The 18,783-nt window shown below is 38.7% G+C and overlaps 1 protein-coding gene across 1 annotated transcript in view; it reads right to left on the bottom strand.

Moving 5' to 3' along the window:
• The window catches only part of GUCY2F (guanylate cyclase 2F, retinal), a 571,373-nt gene that overhangs the window by 511,466 nt on the left and 41,124 nt on the right, over positions 1–18,783 (bottom strand). Inside the window, exon 3 of the mRNA XM_044057284.1 lies at positions 17,016–17,370. Coding sequence (XP_043913219.1) covers positions 17,016–17,370 — 355 coding nt within the window. The remainder of the gene's footprint in view (positions 1–17,015; positions 17,371–18,783) is intronic.

Raw genomic sequence — 18,783 nt, 5'->3', positions numbered from 1 at the left:
AAGTGACCTCAGCACAAGAAGCTGTAGTAATTGGTTGTTTTGGTCCATTTCTAGCTCTTTTGTAGTTCACTGTTTAAAATCCGCCTCTGGGCATTTTTTTTCTGGCTATACTGCTCAGACAAGCTCCTCGTGGTTCTGCAGAGTGGTCCTAGCAGCAAGGAACTCAGAAAAGCGACTACTTTCAGGATTTAAGTATCTTTGCTTTTTTTCACTTGGAATAGCTTCTGTAGCTTACCCTGAACTAGCTTGAACTGTTTTTTAACTGTTTGCTGCATTATTTTAAAATCTGCACTTAAAGTTACATTTTAGTCGAATTTGATCGAAAGTTTGTTTGTTTGTTTGTTTAATTTAACTGTGGAGGCTGCCCACTAAAGTGTGCTAGCCTGTGTAACTAATTTATCACTGTTTCTGCATTTTCTGTGTGTTTCTACCAAAAAACAAAAAAACAAAAAAATAATCCTTGTTTTCCCGCCTCTCCTCGACTAGTTTAGACCAGTTTACAGGCATTGCTGTGGTGTAGTTCCTGTGTTGTCCATTACCTTACTTGGATAGAAGGAAGTTTCTTTGCTCACCAGTGGGAGTGGGGAGCCTTGAGCAGCCTACCTGTCCCTGTAGGAAGTGACCTCAGCACAAGAAGCTGTAGTAATTGGTTGTTTTGGACCATTTCTAGCTCTTTTGTAGTTCACTGTTTAAAATCCGCGTTTGCACGGTTGTGCGCATAGAGCAGCGCCGGTTAAACAAGGTTAAACTTTTTCCTGGCTCCGCCAAGTCTGCTCTTCAAATTTTCCCTTAAGGAAGCTCTACTCTTAGTATAACCAGACTACTCACTATATTATAAGCCTAGCACTTGTTCTCAATACTTCTCTACTAAGTAAGCACTCTCGTACTAAGCAAAGCACTACATCTACTTACCACCCCTGTGAATATCCACTTCCCTTAAAGGTACAGCACTCCCTTATACTGTTCTAGCATGTCGAGTGGTAGATTACTGGCATCGTCTCCAGTTCAGCTGGTCAATCTGGGTATCTTGAGACAATGCTACAATTGTCTCATGTACACAGACAACCCTCTCCTCCTCCCAACAAACACAAATACATGTGAGAGATGCAACTATATAGCCAAACTGGAGGCTGAACTCTCTCAACTCAGGGCTGGCATGACCAGACAGGAGGAGATGGCAACCACACACACAACAATCCCAGTCCCACATAGACCTACCACAACTGCAAACCAAACACATAAAAACACAAAGACATACTCGGAGGTTCTAATAAAAAACTTACCAAAACAACAGAGGCTCCCAAAGCAGACATCCAAAAATCCACCACCTCAAAACAAAACACATGCAATACATACTTCAATAAATCAGTGTGTCAACCAATCACAGCACTTAAGGCCAAACACCTTGCCTGATACACTAGTAATAGGTGACTCTATAGTTAGACACACTGATGTCCCGCTGACCAGGCTGAACAAGGAGAAGGTGACTGTGAGCTGTCTATCGGGAGCTAGGATCCGCCACATAACACACGCACTCAAGTCACTCCAAAGCAAATACAAATATGACTCCGTCATTGTCCATGCTGGTGTGAATGACCTGAGACGTACCTCCCTGGACTACATGAAAAGAGACATAGAGGAGCTCTCCGATTATGTAGCCCAAGATGGTATGACCCTGACCCTGAGCAGCATCTTGCCCTCACCAAGAATGATACCACAATACAAAGACAAGATGATCAGCTTTAACAATTGGCTCAAGTACTGGTGTCATTCTAAGGGGATCCAATGTCTGTCTGCCTGGGATGACATGTTGGACAAGCCACGCTGCTTCACAAGGGATGGCTTACACCTGTCACCACTGGGCTTCCGGATATTGGCTAAGGCTCTTGCCACCCCCATAGTGCCTTTTTTAGGCAAGGCTCAAAAGACAAACCCACCTCCTTAGAAATCAAAAATGGAAAAAAACTAAGGGTAACGCTGCTCAACGCCAGAAGTCTAAATCTCAAGATGCAGGCACTTGATGCACTCCTCAGCATGGAGAACATCGACGTCTGTGCAGTAACTGAAACCTGGTTCAAGGCTCCTGAGAGCACCCCAGCGCTACCAGGCTATACCTCGTATCATGCTTTTCGGCCCCAAAACCCGGGCCGAACCACAAAGGGAGGGGGAGTGTCCATATTCATCAAGGACACCCACACGTCCAGGTTAGTAGCAACACATGAAGCATCAGAGACCATACAGGTGCAACTAACCATAGGCAAAACTGCTATACAACTGGTAGCATGTTACAGACCACCCTCCCAATCTCAAGAACCCCACTCAGCCTTCCTGAAGACATTGGAGGATATGAATGTATCACAAAATACCATCATACTGGGAGACTTCAACTACCCAAACATAGATTGGGTACATTATTCTAGCCCTAATACCCTAGCCCAAAGGTTCCTGGAATTCATAAATTCAAATGCACTGGAACAACTAGTCACCTCTCCCACTAGGGGAGATAATATACTAGACCTGATCATCACAAACATGGGGACAAAATGCTCCACACCGGAAGTATACCCCTCACTAGTGAGATCTGACCACAAACTAATCACCCTGGATATACATATCCCACCTCCACCCCCAGCACAAAATACCACAGTGAAAAACTTCTCAAAAGCAGACTTCACTCTTCTTAAGACTAAGCTGGTATCCTTTAAGCCCACTGTGCCAGTGGATACCACATCCCACAATGCCGAATCCTTCACAAATGCTTTCTATGGACAGCTCCAAGAATGCATGGATCATGCAATCCCAAACAAATCCAAGTCCCTCTCCACCAAAGGTAAGCGTCCTGTCTGGTGGACCTCAGCCATAAACAAATTGTATAACAAAAGAAGGAAGCTACTGCACGTCAGAGCAAAATCCCATGAAGGGAAGACATCTCTGATCAACATTAGTAGAAAACTAAGTTCTCTCATAAAAACATCCAAGGTCAACTTTGAGAGAAAAATCGCTAAGGACACTAAAGATAACCACAAAGCCTTCTTCAGCTATGTTAGAAACCTGGGCGGAAACCCTCAGATATGCTCAGAGTTGGTTCAAAACAACAAAAAATACACTGAACCCACAGATATTGCCAACATTCTGGCTGACAGGTTCAGTGCAAATTTCTCCCCTCCTTCACCCCCAAAAGTAGAAATACTTATCCCAGCTGAATGTAATCTCCCTGTCATCTCAGATGTCCAAGTGAGAACCGCCCTAAACAAAGCAAAAAACACAGCATCAATGGGACCTGACGGTATCCCAGGTTGCATGTTACGTGAACTCCAAGAGGAGCTAAACCCACACATAAAAACTTACTTACTTCGGGATATGTACCTGAACACTGGCGTACAGCAACAGTGGTCCCACTCCACAAGGGGGGTGCCTCTACAGACCATGGAAACTACCGCCCCATAAGCTTAACCAGCCTGGTCTGCAAAGCTATGGAAAGAATCATTATGGAACTCATAAACAGAGACATAGGGGACCTACAGACACTTGACCCCACCCAGTTCGGCTTTGTAAAGGGCAGATCCTGCCTTTTAAACCTGATTGACTTTTTCGAAACAGTCACTAGAGCCATTGATGAGGGCAAAGCAGTCCATGCAGCATACCTGGACTTGGCTAAGGCCTTCGACACAATACCCCACTCAGGCATCATAGATAAGGGTTTACTTTTAAGCTGTTGAGCTTATGTCACTAGATGGGTTGCAAACTGGCTAAAGGACAGAACCCATAAAGTTAAAATTGCTGGAGCAATGTCAGACTCAAAGCCAGTCACAAGTGGTGTCCCACAGGGATCTGTCCTGGGACCCATCTTGTTCGGCATTTATTTCTCAGATGTTAAAGCAAACATGGGAGGGCTGTGGCTGACAAAGTTCACAGATGACTGCAAACTAGGTGCCATAGTCGATACACCAGCAGACACACACATCCTACAAAAAGGCCTCACAGAAACGGACAACTGGTGCCGGAGTCACGGCCTTAAACTAAATGCCAAAAAATGTATAGTCAATCCCTTTGGGAAAAACAAAGTACCCACAAATTATCACATAGACAGCAACCCACTGAGTACGGAAAAAGTAATCAGAGACCTAGGGACCCAAGTCGACAGCGACCTCTCATTTGACACCCACGTTGCCAAAGTGGTTAGAAAAACATTCTACATTGCACACCTCATCATGAAGGGATTCACATCCAGATCCAAGGATGTCATTGTACCCCTATATTCCTCCCTCATCAGACCCATGATTGAGTACAATGCCCCATTTGGTATGTACCTCACCTGGCATTTGCAACAGCTGGAGAGACCACAAAAGTACCTCACCAAGAGGATCAAGGGTCTCCAACATATGTCTTATTCTGCCAGACTAAAGAAACTTCAGCTCTATTCAGTAGCATACCGCCTGCTCAGAGGTGATCTCTGCCTGATGTACAAGGCCATGTCCAATCAGGATCTGATGGACATGCTCCACCTCAAAAAATCCAAATCCATCAGGACCACGAGCTAAAGACTTAAACCTCGGCACAAGTATGAATAGGACATGCTGGAGGGATAGATTCATAACCCAGAGGCTTCCCATGCTTTGGAACAAGATCCCAGTTCGTATTAGGCAGAGCCCCTCACTGACTCTCTTCAAGAGAAATCTTGATGAGTGGATGGGAGATTGTAAGTTTACCCCAGGGGTCACATCTGTGTCACTGTTAGACAGGGGCACAGTAAACTAATTCTATTATATAAGGGGACCTTCATTGTGTCACTACTAGACAGAGGCACAGTATTCTAAATTTATTCTGTACATTTTTTGTACCATTTCATGGGGTGGCAAAAGCCACATCACTATGGCTAGGCTTACAAATGCCCCAGGGCAGATAGCCTAGTACTATACTATGAAACTATGAAACTATGAAACTAATAAATTTAGGATAAATTTTGAACATCATATAAGAAATTGGGAAGATGGTGGAATTGGCTTTCCAGATATAGAATCATATTTATTATCCTCAGTTTTTAAAACAGAAAGTTTATTGTTAAATATGCATTACCCAGAAAAAATGGAAAACTATACATGAGTATATATGGCTTGAAATGGATAAAAATATTTGAAAGTTGCACAATCAAATTTTACCAAATAACTTTATTTAGTTAATAAAACCGCTTTCTAAAAATAGCTTTAAAATAACAAATTCTAATTTATTAATAATATTTTGAACACTTTTAGAAATGTTATTTATAAAAACTCTGATTTAAAGCCTTGGATGTTTATATTATTTCCTATAGCTTTTACAGAGGATTATATACAGTATTCAAATATAAATGCAATGTTGATCTTAAGAAATAAAGATATAATTTTTTTGGAATCAGTTATAAAATGAAACAAAAATCCATACTTTAGAACATTTAATAAAAAAATATGATTTTGATCCAAATTGGCGTACAATACAAACTAACAGACAATACTTAGTATCTAAAATAGAATGTATAACAGACTCTAATAAAAATATTCTCCTAGTCTTATTGCATATTTAATAAAATGTAGAACTAATTTAAATAATAAAGGATGCATATCAGTTATTTATAAAAATCATATATGTTGAATATTAAAGACAACTCTTGGGACCTTTTTATCAATTTAATAATAATAATAATAATAATATTTCAGATTCTAATAAAAATTATTTTAAAGTTACCAGGAAATACTTCAACATCTTTAACCTAGAAGATATTTTCATGGAAATTTTTACATAAAGGTTTTATTACTCTACATGAAATTGAAGATATGTACAAGAAACAAAATATTAGGTACTGAAATACAATTCTAGTTCAAAAACAGTTTGGCAACATATGTATTTTGATTGTGAAGTTTTAAAACTTTCTGGGATAATATTAATATATTTATGCAAGCATTATGGTCTGATAATTTTAAGTTAACTAAATCTTTAGTAATATTTAATGCTCCAATTCCTCAGGTTATTCCTGAGTCACAATATCATCTCCTTTGGAATATTTTAGCAATAGCTAGAAAACTGGTCACTAAAAATTGGAAAAATGCAAATACTACCTCAATTGTTGGATTTATAAATATTGAAAAGGCTGTTTGTTATAATGAATTACATGTTATTAAGATGAGAAGTAATAATAATAATTCCACGTGAAATGGTTGAAAGTAGAAAGTTTACTGAAAAAACAATTTAATGTAGATTTTTCTCTTTATTAAAACAAATGTTCTTGACATATAGGTTCATAGGTTCATAGGTTCATACTAGGCTATCTGCCCTAGGGCATTTATAAGCCTAGCCAGAGTGTGTTTGGCTTTCGCCACCCATTTTAAATTAATTTTGCTATGCCCTTTTTCGAGGTTAGTGTACTGTGCCTCTGTCTAACAGTGACACAGAAGTGATACCCGGGGTAAACCTACTATCTCCCATCCACTCATCAAGATTCCTCTTGAAGAGAGTCAATGAGGGACTCTGCCTAACCTGGACTGGGATTTTATTCCAGAGTGAAGGGAGCCTCTGGGTTATGAATCTGTCCTTCCAGCATGTCCTATTTATTTCAGTGCTGAGGTTCAAGTCTCTCGAGCGCATAGCTCGATGGGATTTGGATTTTCTGAGGTGCAGCATGTCCATTAATTCCGGGTTGGACATGGCTTTATACGTCAGGCACAGATCGTCTCTGAGCAGATGGTATGCCACTGAGTAGAGCTGGAGTTTCTTTAACCGGGCAGCATATGGCATCTGTTTGAGCCCTTTGATCCTCTTGGTGAGGTACTTTTGGGGTCTTTCCAGTTGCTGCAGGTGTCTGGTAAGGTACATCCCAAAAGGGGCATTGTACTCAATTATGGGCCTGATGAGGGATGAGTAAAGAGGCACGATGACCTCCCCTGATCTAGATGTGAATCCCTTCATGATTAGGTGGGCTATATAACATGTTTTTCTAACCACTTTGGCCACGTGGTTGTCAAATGAGAGATTGCTATCAACTTGGGTCCCCAGGTCCCTAATTACTTCTTCCGTACTTAATGGATTACCACCTATGTGGTAATTTGTGGGCACTTTGTTTTTGACAAAGGGGATAACTATACACTTCTTGGCATTTGGCTTGAGGCCATGGCTCTGGCACCAGTTGTCTGTTTCTATGAGGCTTTTTTGGAGGATGCTTGTGTCGGCTGGAGAGTCGATTATAGCGCCCAGTTTGCAGTCATCTGTGAACTTGGTCAGCCACAGTCCTTCCATGTTGGCCTGTAACTCCGAGAAATATATACCGAACAGGAGAGGTCCCAGGACTGAGCCTTGTGGGACGCCACTTGTAACTGGTTTGGAGTCTGACATGGCTCCAGCAATTCTAACCATGTGGGTTCTGTCCTTGAGCCAGTTTGCAACCCATCTAGTGACATAGGGGTTTATATTTAAGCTGGTGAGCTTATCTATAATGCCCGAGTGGGGTATTGTATCGAAGGCTTTTGCGAGGTCCAGGTAGGCTGTATGGACCACCTTCCCCTCGTAAATGGCCTTGGTAACTGTTTCAAAGAAATCAACCAGGTTTAAGAGGCAGACTCTGCCCTTAACAAAGCTGAACTGGGTAGGATCCAGTGTCTGTAGGTCCCCAATATCTTTTTTTATGAGGTCCATGATGATCCTTTCCATAGCTTTGCAGACCAAGCAGTCAGGCTTATGGGGCGATAGTTTCCAGGATCCGTTGAGGCACCACCTTTGTGGAGAGGGACCACTGTTGCTGTACACTACTCTTTGGGTACATATCCTGTGGTAAGGCTGAGATTGAACAGTAGTTTTATGTTTGGGTTTAGCTCTTCTTGGAGTTCATGTAGGATGCAGCCCGGGACACCATCTGGTCCCATTGATGCTGTGTTTTTTGCTTTGGAGAGGGCGGCTCTTACCTGAGCATCTGAGATGTCAGGGGGGCAGCACTCTGCTGGGATAGATATTTGCCCTTTTGGTGGGGAGGGGGGGGAGATGTTTGCACTGAACCTGTCAGCTAGGATGTTGGCAATGTCTGTGGGTTCGGTGTATTTTTTGTCATTTTGGACCAATTCTGAGCATATCTGGGAATTCCCACCCAGGTTCCTAACATAACTAAAGAAAGCCTTGTGATTATCCTTAGTGTCCTGTGCAATTTTTCTCTCGAAGCTGGCCTTAGACGATTTTATGAGTGCCCGTAGTTTTTTGTTAACACTGATCAGAGATGCCTTCCCTTTTTAGGATTTTGCTCTATCATGTAGTAGCTTCCTCCTTCTATTGTATAGTTTGTTTATGGCTGGGGTCCACCAGACAGGACATCTGCCTTTGGAGGATTGGGTCTTGGTTTTATTTGGGATTGCATGATCCATGCATTCCTGAAGGTGTTCATAGAATGCATTTATAAAGGATTCTGCGGTCTGGGCCATTTTTTCCACAGGCCCGGGGGCTTTGAAGGATTCCACCTCAGTTTTGAGGAGTGTGAAATTTGCTTTAGAGAAGTTTTTCACTGTGGTTTTCTGGGCAGGGGGTGGGGTCGGAATGTGAATATCCAGTGAGATTAGTTTATGGTCTGATCTTACCAGTGAGGGATACACTTCTGGTCTGGAGCATAGAGTCCCCATGTTGGTGATGATCAGGTCCAGTATGTTTTCCCCTCTTGTGGGAGTGGTAACAAGTTGTTCCATAGCGTTTGAGTTTATAAATTCTAGGAACCTTTGAGCTAGGGTGTTGGAGCTAGAGTAATGCTCCCAGTCTATGTTTGGGTAGTTGAAGTCGCCCAATATAATGGTGTTTGGAGAGACCTTCATATTTTCCAGTGTTCTCAGGAAGGCCGAGTGGGGTTCCTGGGTTTGGGAGGGTGGTCTGTAGCAGGCTATAAACTGGAAGGCAGTTTTACCCACTGTTAGTTGCACATATGTCAATTTGATTGAATATGGACAATAGTAAATAGTTACTTTGTGTGACATTTATATGTTATGTTTCTTTATTGTAATTGGTTAATATTTTAAAACTTAAAAAAATAAAATGAATTGGCTTATATGAGATGGAGTGGGGGGTGTCATCAACACATTTGGGGTGCAGAGAGTTTTGTCCCTGCAAAAAAAACTCTCTTTTTGTATGTTTTTTGTTCCAGGTGCTGTTAACATTAGGGAGCATTTGCTCAGTTGTCATCACAGATGTATTAGGTAATCAGAGAATGAATCATTAGCTTGTCAGAGAGCCGCACTGGCAGCTCAGCATTGTTTTCTTCATGTAAGACAGACACCTACACTGTCCAAAAGCATATACATAACTGTGAGGCAATTTTTCCATCTATAGGACTTTCACTAGCTACACATTGCTGGACATTGTATTGTGTGCTGGAATACCACTTTTTGCACCCTATCTTGTGGAATTCAAAGGTTTTTATCAAAACTGCCCTCTGTTGATTGAGGTAGAACAATTATTTTTCCAGGTATGTGCTTGCAAGTGTATGTAACCATGTTTCACTGTTACTTGGTTTGGCCACTTTCTTTCTCTAATGATCCCTGACATATTCAGACCTGTGAAATGTACAACATACAGAAGATTATATACTGGTAAATGTGATGTGCTTTTTATGTTTTCTATTACATACAGCTCGAGAACAGAAATTAGCCACATGTGTTTTCTTGATCTTAGAATAAAAATTATAAATATTGTACTTTGTTTTTGATTAGCCTTGCAGCTTAAATGAGCCACACAGCCTACTACTTTTTTCCTACATTAGATGTTTATCAAGGCTAACTCAATGGTATTCACTTTAACATCACTACTAGATTTATCTAAAGACACACCTTTAACCAAAGTTATTTTGGATTATAATCTTTGTCAAGGGCAATATTCTCATTGCCAGTAAATTGAGACATCTTCATCTCATTCTCAACTGAGTTCTTCTCCAAATATAGTTCAAGTGATCTATTAATCACTGTATCAACTTTCTTCACCCAAGCAAAAGCCTTCAAGAGAGAACAAAATGCTTCCTGATTCTTCTTTTTCATAGCCTAGTACCAACCTATCGGCCCTAGGGCCTATACAAGCCTAGCCATAACAATTCCCTGGCTATTTCTTCCCATTTCCTATCTCCCATCCAATTGTCAAGGTTCCTTTTGAAGAGGGCCAAAGAGGCACTCTGCTTGACATGTATGGTCAGTCTATTCCAGAGTCTGAGGACTCTCTGGGTCAGGAATCTATCCCTCCAACATGTTTTGTTCATTGTGATGACAAGGTATAGATCCCTGGAGTGTGTGGCTCTGAGGGATTGGGATTTCTTTAAGTGTAGCATGTCCAACAGCTCTGGGTTTGACATGGCTTTGTATGTTAAGCAGAGATCGCCTCTGAGTAGACGATATGCGACAGAGTATAGGTGGAGTTTTTTTAGATGGTCAGCATAGGGCATCTGCTTTAGGGATGTGATTCTTTTAGTGAGGTATTTCCGCGGCCTATCCAGTTGTTGCAGATGTCTTGAGAGGTACATACCAGTGGGGCATTGTATTCTATGCATTTTCTTTTTTTCTCTCCCCTCCCTGTCTGCACAGTCCACACAGTGGCTCCTCTAATTTCATCCATTTGACCCATTCACTCTTCTCATGTGTCTGAGCCTGAATGATTTGCCACACTAATTTACTTCTTTGAGCCAGGCCTATAAGGCTTATCAGCTCACACCCCTCAATGGCAAGAGCTGGGCCTATCCCCTAACTAGACAAAGCCACATGTCCCAAATGATTTGCTCCCCCTAATGGTAGCAGCTCTACCTGTTAGAGACGTGAGAGTCCATTTGTTTGCATGAACTCCTTATTCCATCACAATGCCCTGCACTGAGGATATTCTCCATTTCCAGTTGTATGGTGACTCCAAGTTGTAATATTAATGTAGCTTCTCTGAACTAACACTGGATGTTTAGGAAAATTTGATTATAGCTAAGGGGAGGACTTGGGGGCTTTGCCACAGAGAAAAACACTTGTGATGTTGTTTGAGAACATCAATTGCCATTTCAGCCAACAGACTATAGTAAAATGGGACTCGAAAGTCACAGCTTCGAGGAATCCACATGTAATCTAATTAATGTTCTAGAGTAGCAGGCATTATTCCAGTTCTTCTTGGTTCTGAAAACAGCTAAGAACCTAAAGCCCATTTTGGATCTCAACAATCAGGCTTCAGTTCCAGACCAGGACTCAATAGTAATCATAATGTGCACTTTTTCAGCTATTTCTACCATACCTCTCAACTGTGCTGATTTTTAAAAAATGCCCAGATTAGACTTCAACCTCATATTTTTAGTCTGTTTCCTCTCAATTTCTGGTTTACTGGCAAATCATAGATTATTGACAGCACTATAATGACAGACATTTTAGATTTCGACTTCATATCCTTCAGAAAATGCATGATAACCCATTATTGCTGCTGCTATCCTAGCAACTTTATAAGTTTATAAGAGCAATATTTAAAAATCAGTCCCTATTTTGGGGCATTTACACCCCCCACGCGCGCACACATACACACACACACACACACACACACTCATTATATTTGACTTTATCCTAATCTAAAAGTTTGAGATATATAGTTGCAACACTTAACAACAGTTCATTAATTTTACAGGAAATGGTCCTAGCATTTCATGTCAGTGGTGCTAACTCACTTAAGTAATGTAATAATCCCCAGCCACAGCAGATGTTATTCTGAACAGTTTGAACCCATTTTGCAACATGAGTTGACAATACATATTTCGAACATAGGAGGTAGCTGTATTTTGCAAAGACATATTCACATTGAGGGCATTTATGCAGTTGCTGCTTACTTCTCAGTCCATACTTTTAACAAACATTATATAGTTTCCTGGAAAAACGTCTTAGGAAGGGTAAACTTTACAAGACCAAAATCCCACTTATCCGACTTTCATAATGCTGAGATGAAAAAGTTGACAACCCCATAACACAGACATCCCAACCTGAAAAATAAATTAAAACAGAAGCAAAGTAAACCCACCCATGTGGGGGAATGCACCCCCACACCCCCCTAACTAAATACACCAACTCCAAGATTGCACTACCGTGGGGGTAAGGGTCAAAGTTCAACATGGTGGCTTACCTGGAATGGAATTAAATGCAGAAAATAATAAAGAATGTAATTTGTTGTTTGATAGTTTTGGTTTTAAATTTATGGAGTTTTTAATTAAATGTAATGACAACAAGTTATGTCATTTGTTGAAGGATGTTGAACAACTGAATGAAAAAATACAGAAAAATATGTTATTCAGTCAGTGGGAAAAACTATATGTGAAGCAATATGATTTTGTAGATGATAAGAGCAAGACAATATTTAATAACAAGTGTCGCAAATTACAAAGAGATATAGAACAGTATGATAAATGGCTTATACATGAAAGAAGGAAGACAGAGCACATAACAGCACTTATGGTAGGGGTACGAAATATAATCCTTCCATGGATAGAAATTAAAATAGAACACATTACAATCTTGAAAAAGTTTTTTTAGGAAGGAATCAACAATGGACAGGGGAGTACAGGGAAGCTTGGGGGGTAGAACAGTTGAGAGGGGGGGTGAACCATTGGCAGGGGAAGGAAGGATGGAGAAACAAGGCAATGAAGTGGAGATAAAGCAGCATAATGCTGTACAATTCAGCACGGGGCAATTTAATATATATAATTACACACAATTAAAGCTTGAAAAAACCCACTTTATGTTGTTCACAAAAGGTATGAAATATGTCCCTTATGAAAAATGCAATGTAGTAGATACCTTAATTGAGTTTAAATTGTACTTGAGGAAATTAAATTTGGCTATACACTTTCAGGACAACCAAAGAAGTGCACAGGAGAATGTTTAAGAAAAAAAGTAAGTATACGTCCCCTGTACATCTAACATTATTTACATATGAGAGGTTGGTCACAGAGGAAATGTATAAGTTGCAAGAGAAGTGTACGAAGGGAAAGAGAAGATACAACTTAAGTAGGGAGGAAAACAAATTACTAAATGAAATATGTTATGTAGCCGACATTTGAGTCATGAAACCCGATAAGCGGGGGGGTAGTATTAGTAGAAACACAGGATTATAACAACAAAATATTTGAAATATTACATAATGATAGTAAGTATATGGTATTTTCTATCAATGAAGTAAATATCGGACATAGAAGGATCGATTTATATCTAGAGGAGTTCCTTTTGGACAACAGGATAGACATGAATTTGTACAATTTTTTTGAGAGTGGAACACTCAGTACTTGCCACCATAGTAGGGATCTCTAAAATCCATAAAAGTATTCAAGATCCCCCTTACAGGCCCATTATTTCCGGTAGTGGGTCTAACATATTCCCATATGGGAAAGTAATAGATGGATGGTTGAAACCAGTATATGATAAAGTACATCATATAGTGAAAGACTCATGGGATTTTGTGGGAAGGTTGAAACCAGAAATCTGAAAGAAAGGGTTAGTGTTTGTAACCATTGATGTGGTGGATTTGATCTCCTGCATCCCAAAGAAAGAAGGACTAGAACAGTTTAGTAACAGTATTCAGAAGTATATGAACTTTGAGTGGGAAAAGATGAGTTTAATTTGTGAGATCATGTCTTTTGTATTGGATTTTAATTATATTTGGTTTGAGGGTGAATACTATAGACAAAAAAGTGGTGTGGCCATGCGGGCGGCATGCGCCCCCATATATGCTAATATGGTGTTACTAGATTGAGAAAGTGAATATGTTTTGGATAGTCAATATGCTAGTAAATGTATATGCTACACTAGGTTTTTGAATGATATTTTTATTTTATGGGATGGTACGACCAGTGAAGTAGATGTATTTGTGAAGTATTTGAATGACATCAGTAGTTATTTAAAATTCATCCATAGTAGTGGCATGACTGGAATAGCATACCTAGATACCTTTGTATTGAATGGGTCAGCAGGATTCAAATCCAGAATATATAGAAAAGAAACATTCAGCAACTCATGTTTAGAATATACTAGTTGTCACCCAGCAAATCAAAAAAAGAGTATCATTAAGGGTCAGTGCTTAAGAGTTGCGAGAATGACATCTGATTTTAATGAAATGAAGGAGTTAGAATGTATAGGAACATTATTTGGGGAAAGGGGTTACCTCAGACATTAAATAGACAATGTCACTCAATACGTACTGATAGAATGGGGAAAAATATAAACCACTTCTAGGTATTGGGTTGGAGAAGTATAGGGGTGAATATGAGAATGAAAAGGAAAATTCTTACAATAGGGCTTGTGTTGTGGAGTGCAGTCCATATGCTGAGGGGATAAAGAAAATAATGCAACAAAACTGGAATGTTTTAAGAAGTGACGATTTGGTTTACAGTAAAGTGGGCACAGGGCCTACATATGTGTACAAGACTGGGTCTAACCTAAAGAATAGGTTTGATAGAGTGAAAGGTAAAACAAAGGGTGACACTGGAGACGGGTATACTAAAAAAATGTGGGCAGTGTGTCAGCAGTGCAAGGAGATTATAGAAGAGAAATCAATCACATTAGGGGATGTCAACCACACTAGAGTAAGTTTTAAGAAAGGGAGTTATTTATCCCAATATGTCATATACTTAGCTAAGTGTATGACATGTCAGAGTTATTATGTGGGGAAGACGGACAGACAATTGAGGAACAGGATATATGATCACACCCACTGTATAAGGAAAAATTATAAAAATAATGCTTTGTGTAGACATATGCTTAAATATGATGCAAGCCATACATTTAAAGTTGGGATTTTAGAACAGGTAAACGTGGACTTAAGGGGAGGAAATGTCAAGGTAAAATTAGCAGAAAAAGAGGTCAAATGGCAACTCAGGTTAAATACATCCAAGGAACCTGGGTTGAATGACTATATCCCCACCAAACCAATCTTGGATGCAAGGATATAAATGACATGTCAAAGTAGGGTAAATGGATGCACAGATTAAAGTCAGAGACAAATGAATATAGCAAAAAGAAAGCTGGTGCAATGAGAAATGAGGTAATATGTTAGGATATACTGTCCAAATAATAAAAGTGCAACATTGTGTTCCAAGGATGTACATATTTTTTATCATAGCACAAATGAGCACTTCTACATGTTATAAATGTGCTTTTTTACAAATGTATAAATGTGTTTTTCCTACCAAAATGTGATTGATATATATATATATATATATATATATATATATATATATATATATATATATATATATTTATATGTATATATATATATATATATATATATATATATATACATACACACACATGCTAGTGTTTTATAGGTATATTTAGAGACTGTAGGTTAACAGCATGTAATACAAAACTGTGGAGGTTAAATGAGCAGAATTAATGAATATTCATAAGGCTATGTTTTATTTATGAGATGGTTAATTGATTGAGTATTCCCATTGGATCTTAAATTTTTTTTTTAAATGTATTATATAAGGGGGAGATGCACACATTTTGCTGTTCTGGTGTAGTCTGCAGTTAGCAGATGAAAGCGCTTAACCTGTGTGTATAATATTTTTAACCCTCAGGAGTTCATTTTTATTTATTTTCTATTAAAAGTGATTTTTGAAAGTAAGCACTTGCAGTGAGCCATGGTCCTTTTTACTGTATATTTGGTATATATTTTTGGTTATTTGGTCGTATATACACTTACAACTTGGTATTAAATTGGAGTGGAAAGTTGGTGTTCCAGAATGTCAGTGTTATGGGGTTGTCGGCTTTGTCATCTCGGCATTATGAAAGTCAGGTATGTGGGGTTTCAGTCTTGTGAAGTAGACCCCTTAGGAGACAGTTGAAGAAGTATCTTATCAAAATCCTCTAGTTAAGTTTTTCTTTTGTCTGCTATCCTTTTGTTATTATTTAATAACTGCTTAAGACTTTATCTTCCCAACAAAGTCTGTTACAAGAACATGTCAAACTTCGATGCAGAAATAATGTGAGATAAAGGACATTTGTGACTTGCTCTTTCGAGTAGATAATGGGTTATTCTCTACTCTTCTTGTCCATTAGATTAAGAAGCCTTATAGATTGTCTCTAACCTCACAGTATGTGTATGCTGTGAGCATGTAGGAAATATATGACCTTAAAATTCCTTTTCAGCTATCTTTACAAGTCTTATGATTTTAATATGTGTTGTCGTTCTGAAAACAATTTATTTCTGTTGACAGAGGAGAAGACTTTCTGAGAAATGAATGTACACTTATTGGCTAGAAGAGAAAGAAGTGAAGTCTGTAATAATGGCCATTTATTTTAAACTGGTTCTGCTACAATGTATGATGCAACAACACAAAAAGCACTATGAAGGCAGCTGCATGCTATTCGTTCTGGCAACACAAAACTCATGTGGACATAAAAAGAAAAATAACCTACCTTGAGAATCCAACAGGATTGTTGCACCGTGCCTTCACAGCACCAGTAGTATTCCCACCAGTTTCAGTCTATAATATTTACCTTGATCATTAATACAATAAAAATAAGAAAATGATAATAATAACTCTGCAAGAGCAGGAATGAGATGTGCAATCCCACAGAGTGATGAAGCGCTCTCATATTCCAGCTTCCATCTGGCTACTTCACCTGTATTTGAATTTCACCAGACATGTTTATTCTGTAAGGAGAAAGTTCCTAAAAAGTAATAATTCAATTACTGATATTCATAACACAACAAAAGTAGTTTCTATGGCAATGATCAGAATGAATATGGCTGCTGAATCAAACACATCTTGCTCCCTTTAAGCAGTTGTAAGAAAATATATTCTCCCACTAGTCATGGCTACAGCAGATTTAAATGCATCCTCAGGTGTTTCAGTCATTGTCAGTCAAATATACATTTTTTACTGTGAATTATTTGTGAATAGGATTAGAATTTGGACCACCTCAATAACTTTGTGAAATAACTGTGATTATTGTTATGGTAAAGGCAACAACATTACAGCAAATAACAGAAAACTGTCATTTTTTTGTTTCTTATATGCATACCTCCAGTACAGATTTTTCCACGAGAAAACCAGCAATCTGAATCAGGCTTCGGTGATACACCCCTGGGAAAATGAATAGGTCTTCCCATAAATCTGACCATATCAGCTTCCATATCAACCATGTAAGTACGGTGAAGTTCCTTCCCTTTCCTGTCAGTATCCAGAATTACATAGTTTGTATATCCATTCCCACTGAAGTCTGTTCGTATCTTTTGGTTAAATCCATCAAACTCCATGTTTTTTGAAAAACGTACTAAGTTTCGACCAGACACCCATGACCCACTTTTTCTGTTATTGTTCATGGCATGAGCAATGAAGTAAATGGAGTTGTATATTGTACCAAATAGTGGTGATACCTGGTGGTCAAAACAAACAGTAACAAGCTACAGAAACAAACAACAGCATAATAAGATGGAGCAGGCAATACATGAAAAAAGAAAATGTACAGTACAGCATGATTTCATCTTTAAAAGATAGTCTGTCTGCCAACAATAAATTACCAATAACATCTGTTAAATTCAGTTCAGTTATACTGCATTGTCTGAATGTTTTTAGTTTGTTTTAGATAAGACATTCTTCACTAATAAAGAAAACCACGTTTACTTATCAGTTACTTAGAACCCCACCCAACCAGATGAGCAGCACAGGTAGATAGTCTATATGCTCTCAGGTTAAAGGATACAGAGGGCTTCTATGACTGGATAGCTAGGCTAGTAGCATCCTATAAGGTATTCTACACAACTCTCTGCTCCTTTCATCTCTCTTCCTAGCATTCTGTTCATAAAATTAGAATGTTGGTCTATCAAAACAGTTCAGGAAGCCATGTCATCCCATTTAAGCAACTTGCTTATTATTTATTTATTTTACATTTGTTGACCGGGTTTGTCCAAATGAGCTGAAGAGCCCTTTTTCAGTGGAGGCCCAGGAGAAAAGCTTCAACATATTATACAAAATTCATTATAAATTAGCGTTAAACGGCAATGTTACAGGACTATTACAAGACATTAAGCAGCAATACAATGTTGTGCAGTGTCAATAATTAGGAGTATAGCAAAGCTCTTTCAAGATGTATAAAAAGAAATAATAACTTCCTTAAAGGTTAAAAGTAATTTTTTCTGTCTTTGCATACAAAGAAGAGATTAATGTTAATTTTTTTCTGACTTTCTGTACAAATGTTTTCCATGGGTGCACCATAAAGCAAAAAACCAAACTGGTAAACACCCAGTATAGCATTCCAAACAAAACAGTCCAAGAATAAAAAGCAAAATGAACTCACAAAGCAATGTAAAAATAAGTTTAATAGCAAACCTTTTGAGATAAAACTCTTCTTCACTGCTTAAAATCATACTAAAACACATTTTGATATATACAACACATGAACAAATTCAAACCAATGGAAGTGCAGCAACAATAAAATAATTAATATAACCAATTGAGTGCTTGTTTCATGGAAAAAGAAACCTTCTCTTAAGAACAGGTTTTAAACTCACAACGTCATTCAGCCCAGAGGACACATCTGCTTGGAAGTAATTAATCCATTTAAATTCAGCATTCAACACATTATCCCTCGTCTAATACAAAGTAGAGTTTTATCTCGAAAAGTTTGTTATTAAACTTATTTTTACATCACTTTGTGAGTTCCTTTCACTTTTAAGTAAAAAATAACAGTAACATTAATAGTAGTTAACGATTTGAAATGTTGAGACCCGCTTCAACACAATGGTACTTGTTGCCTCACTGTTGACAATGTTGAGTTGTCACTGCAATGT

This window comes from Protopterus annectens, chromosome 15.part0, assembly GCF_019279795.1.
Source record: "Protopterus annectens isolate FY-2018-M chromosome 15.part0, PAN1.0, whole genome shotgun sequence".
In the NCBI taxonomy this organism is placed as follows: Eukaryota; Metazoa; Chordata; order Ceratodontiformes; family Protopteridae; genus Protopterus; species Protopterus annectens.
The sequence above is the reverse complement of the archived record's forward strand: the minus strand, read 5'-3'. Positions and strand labels throughout refer to the sequence as shown.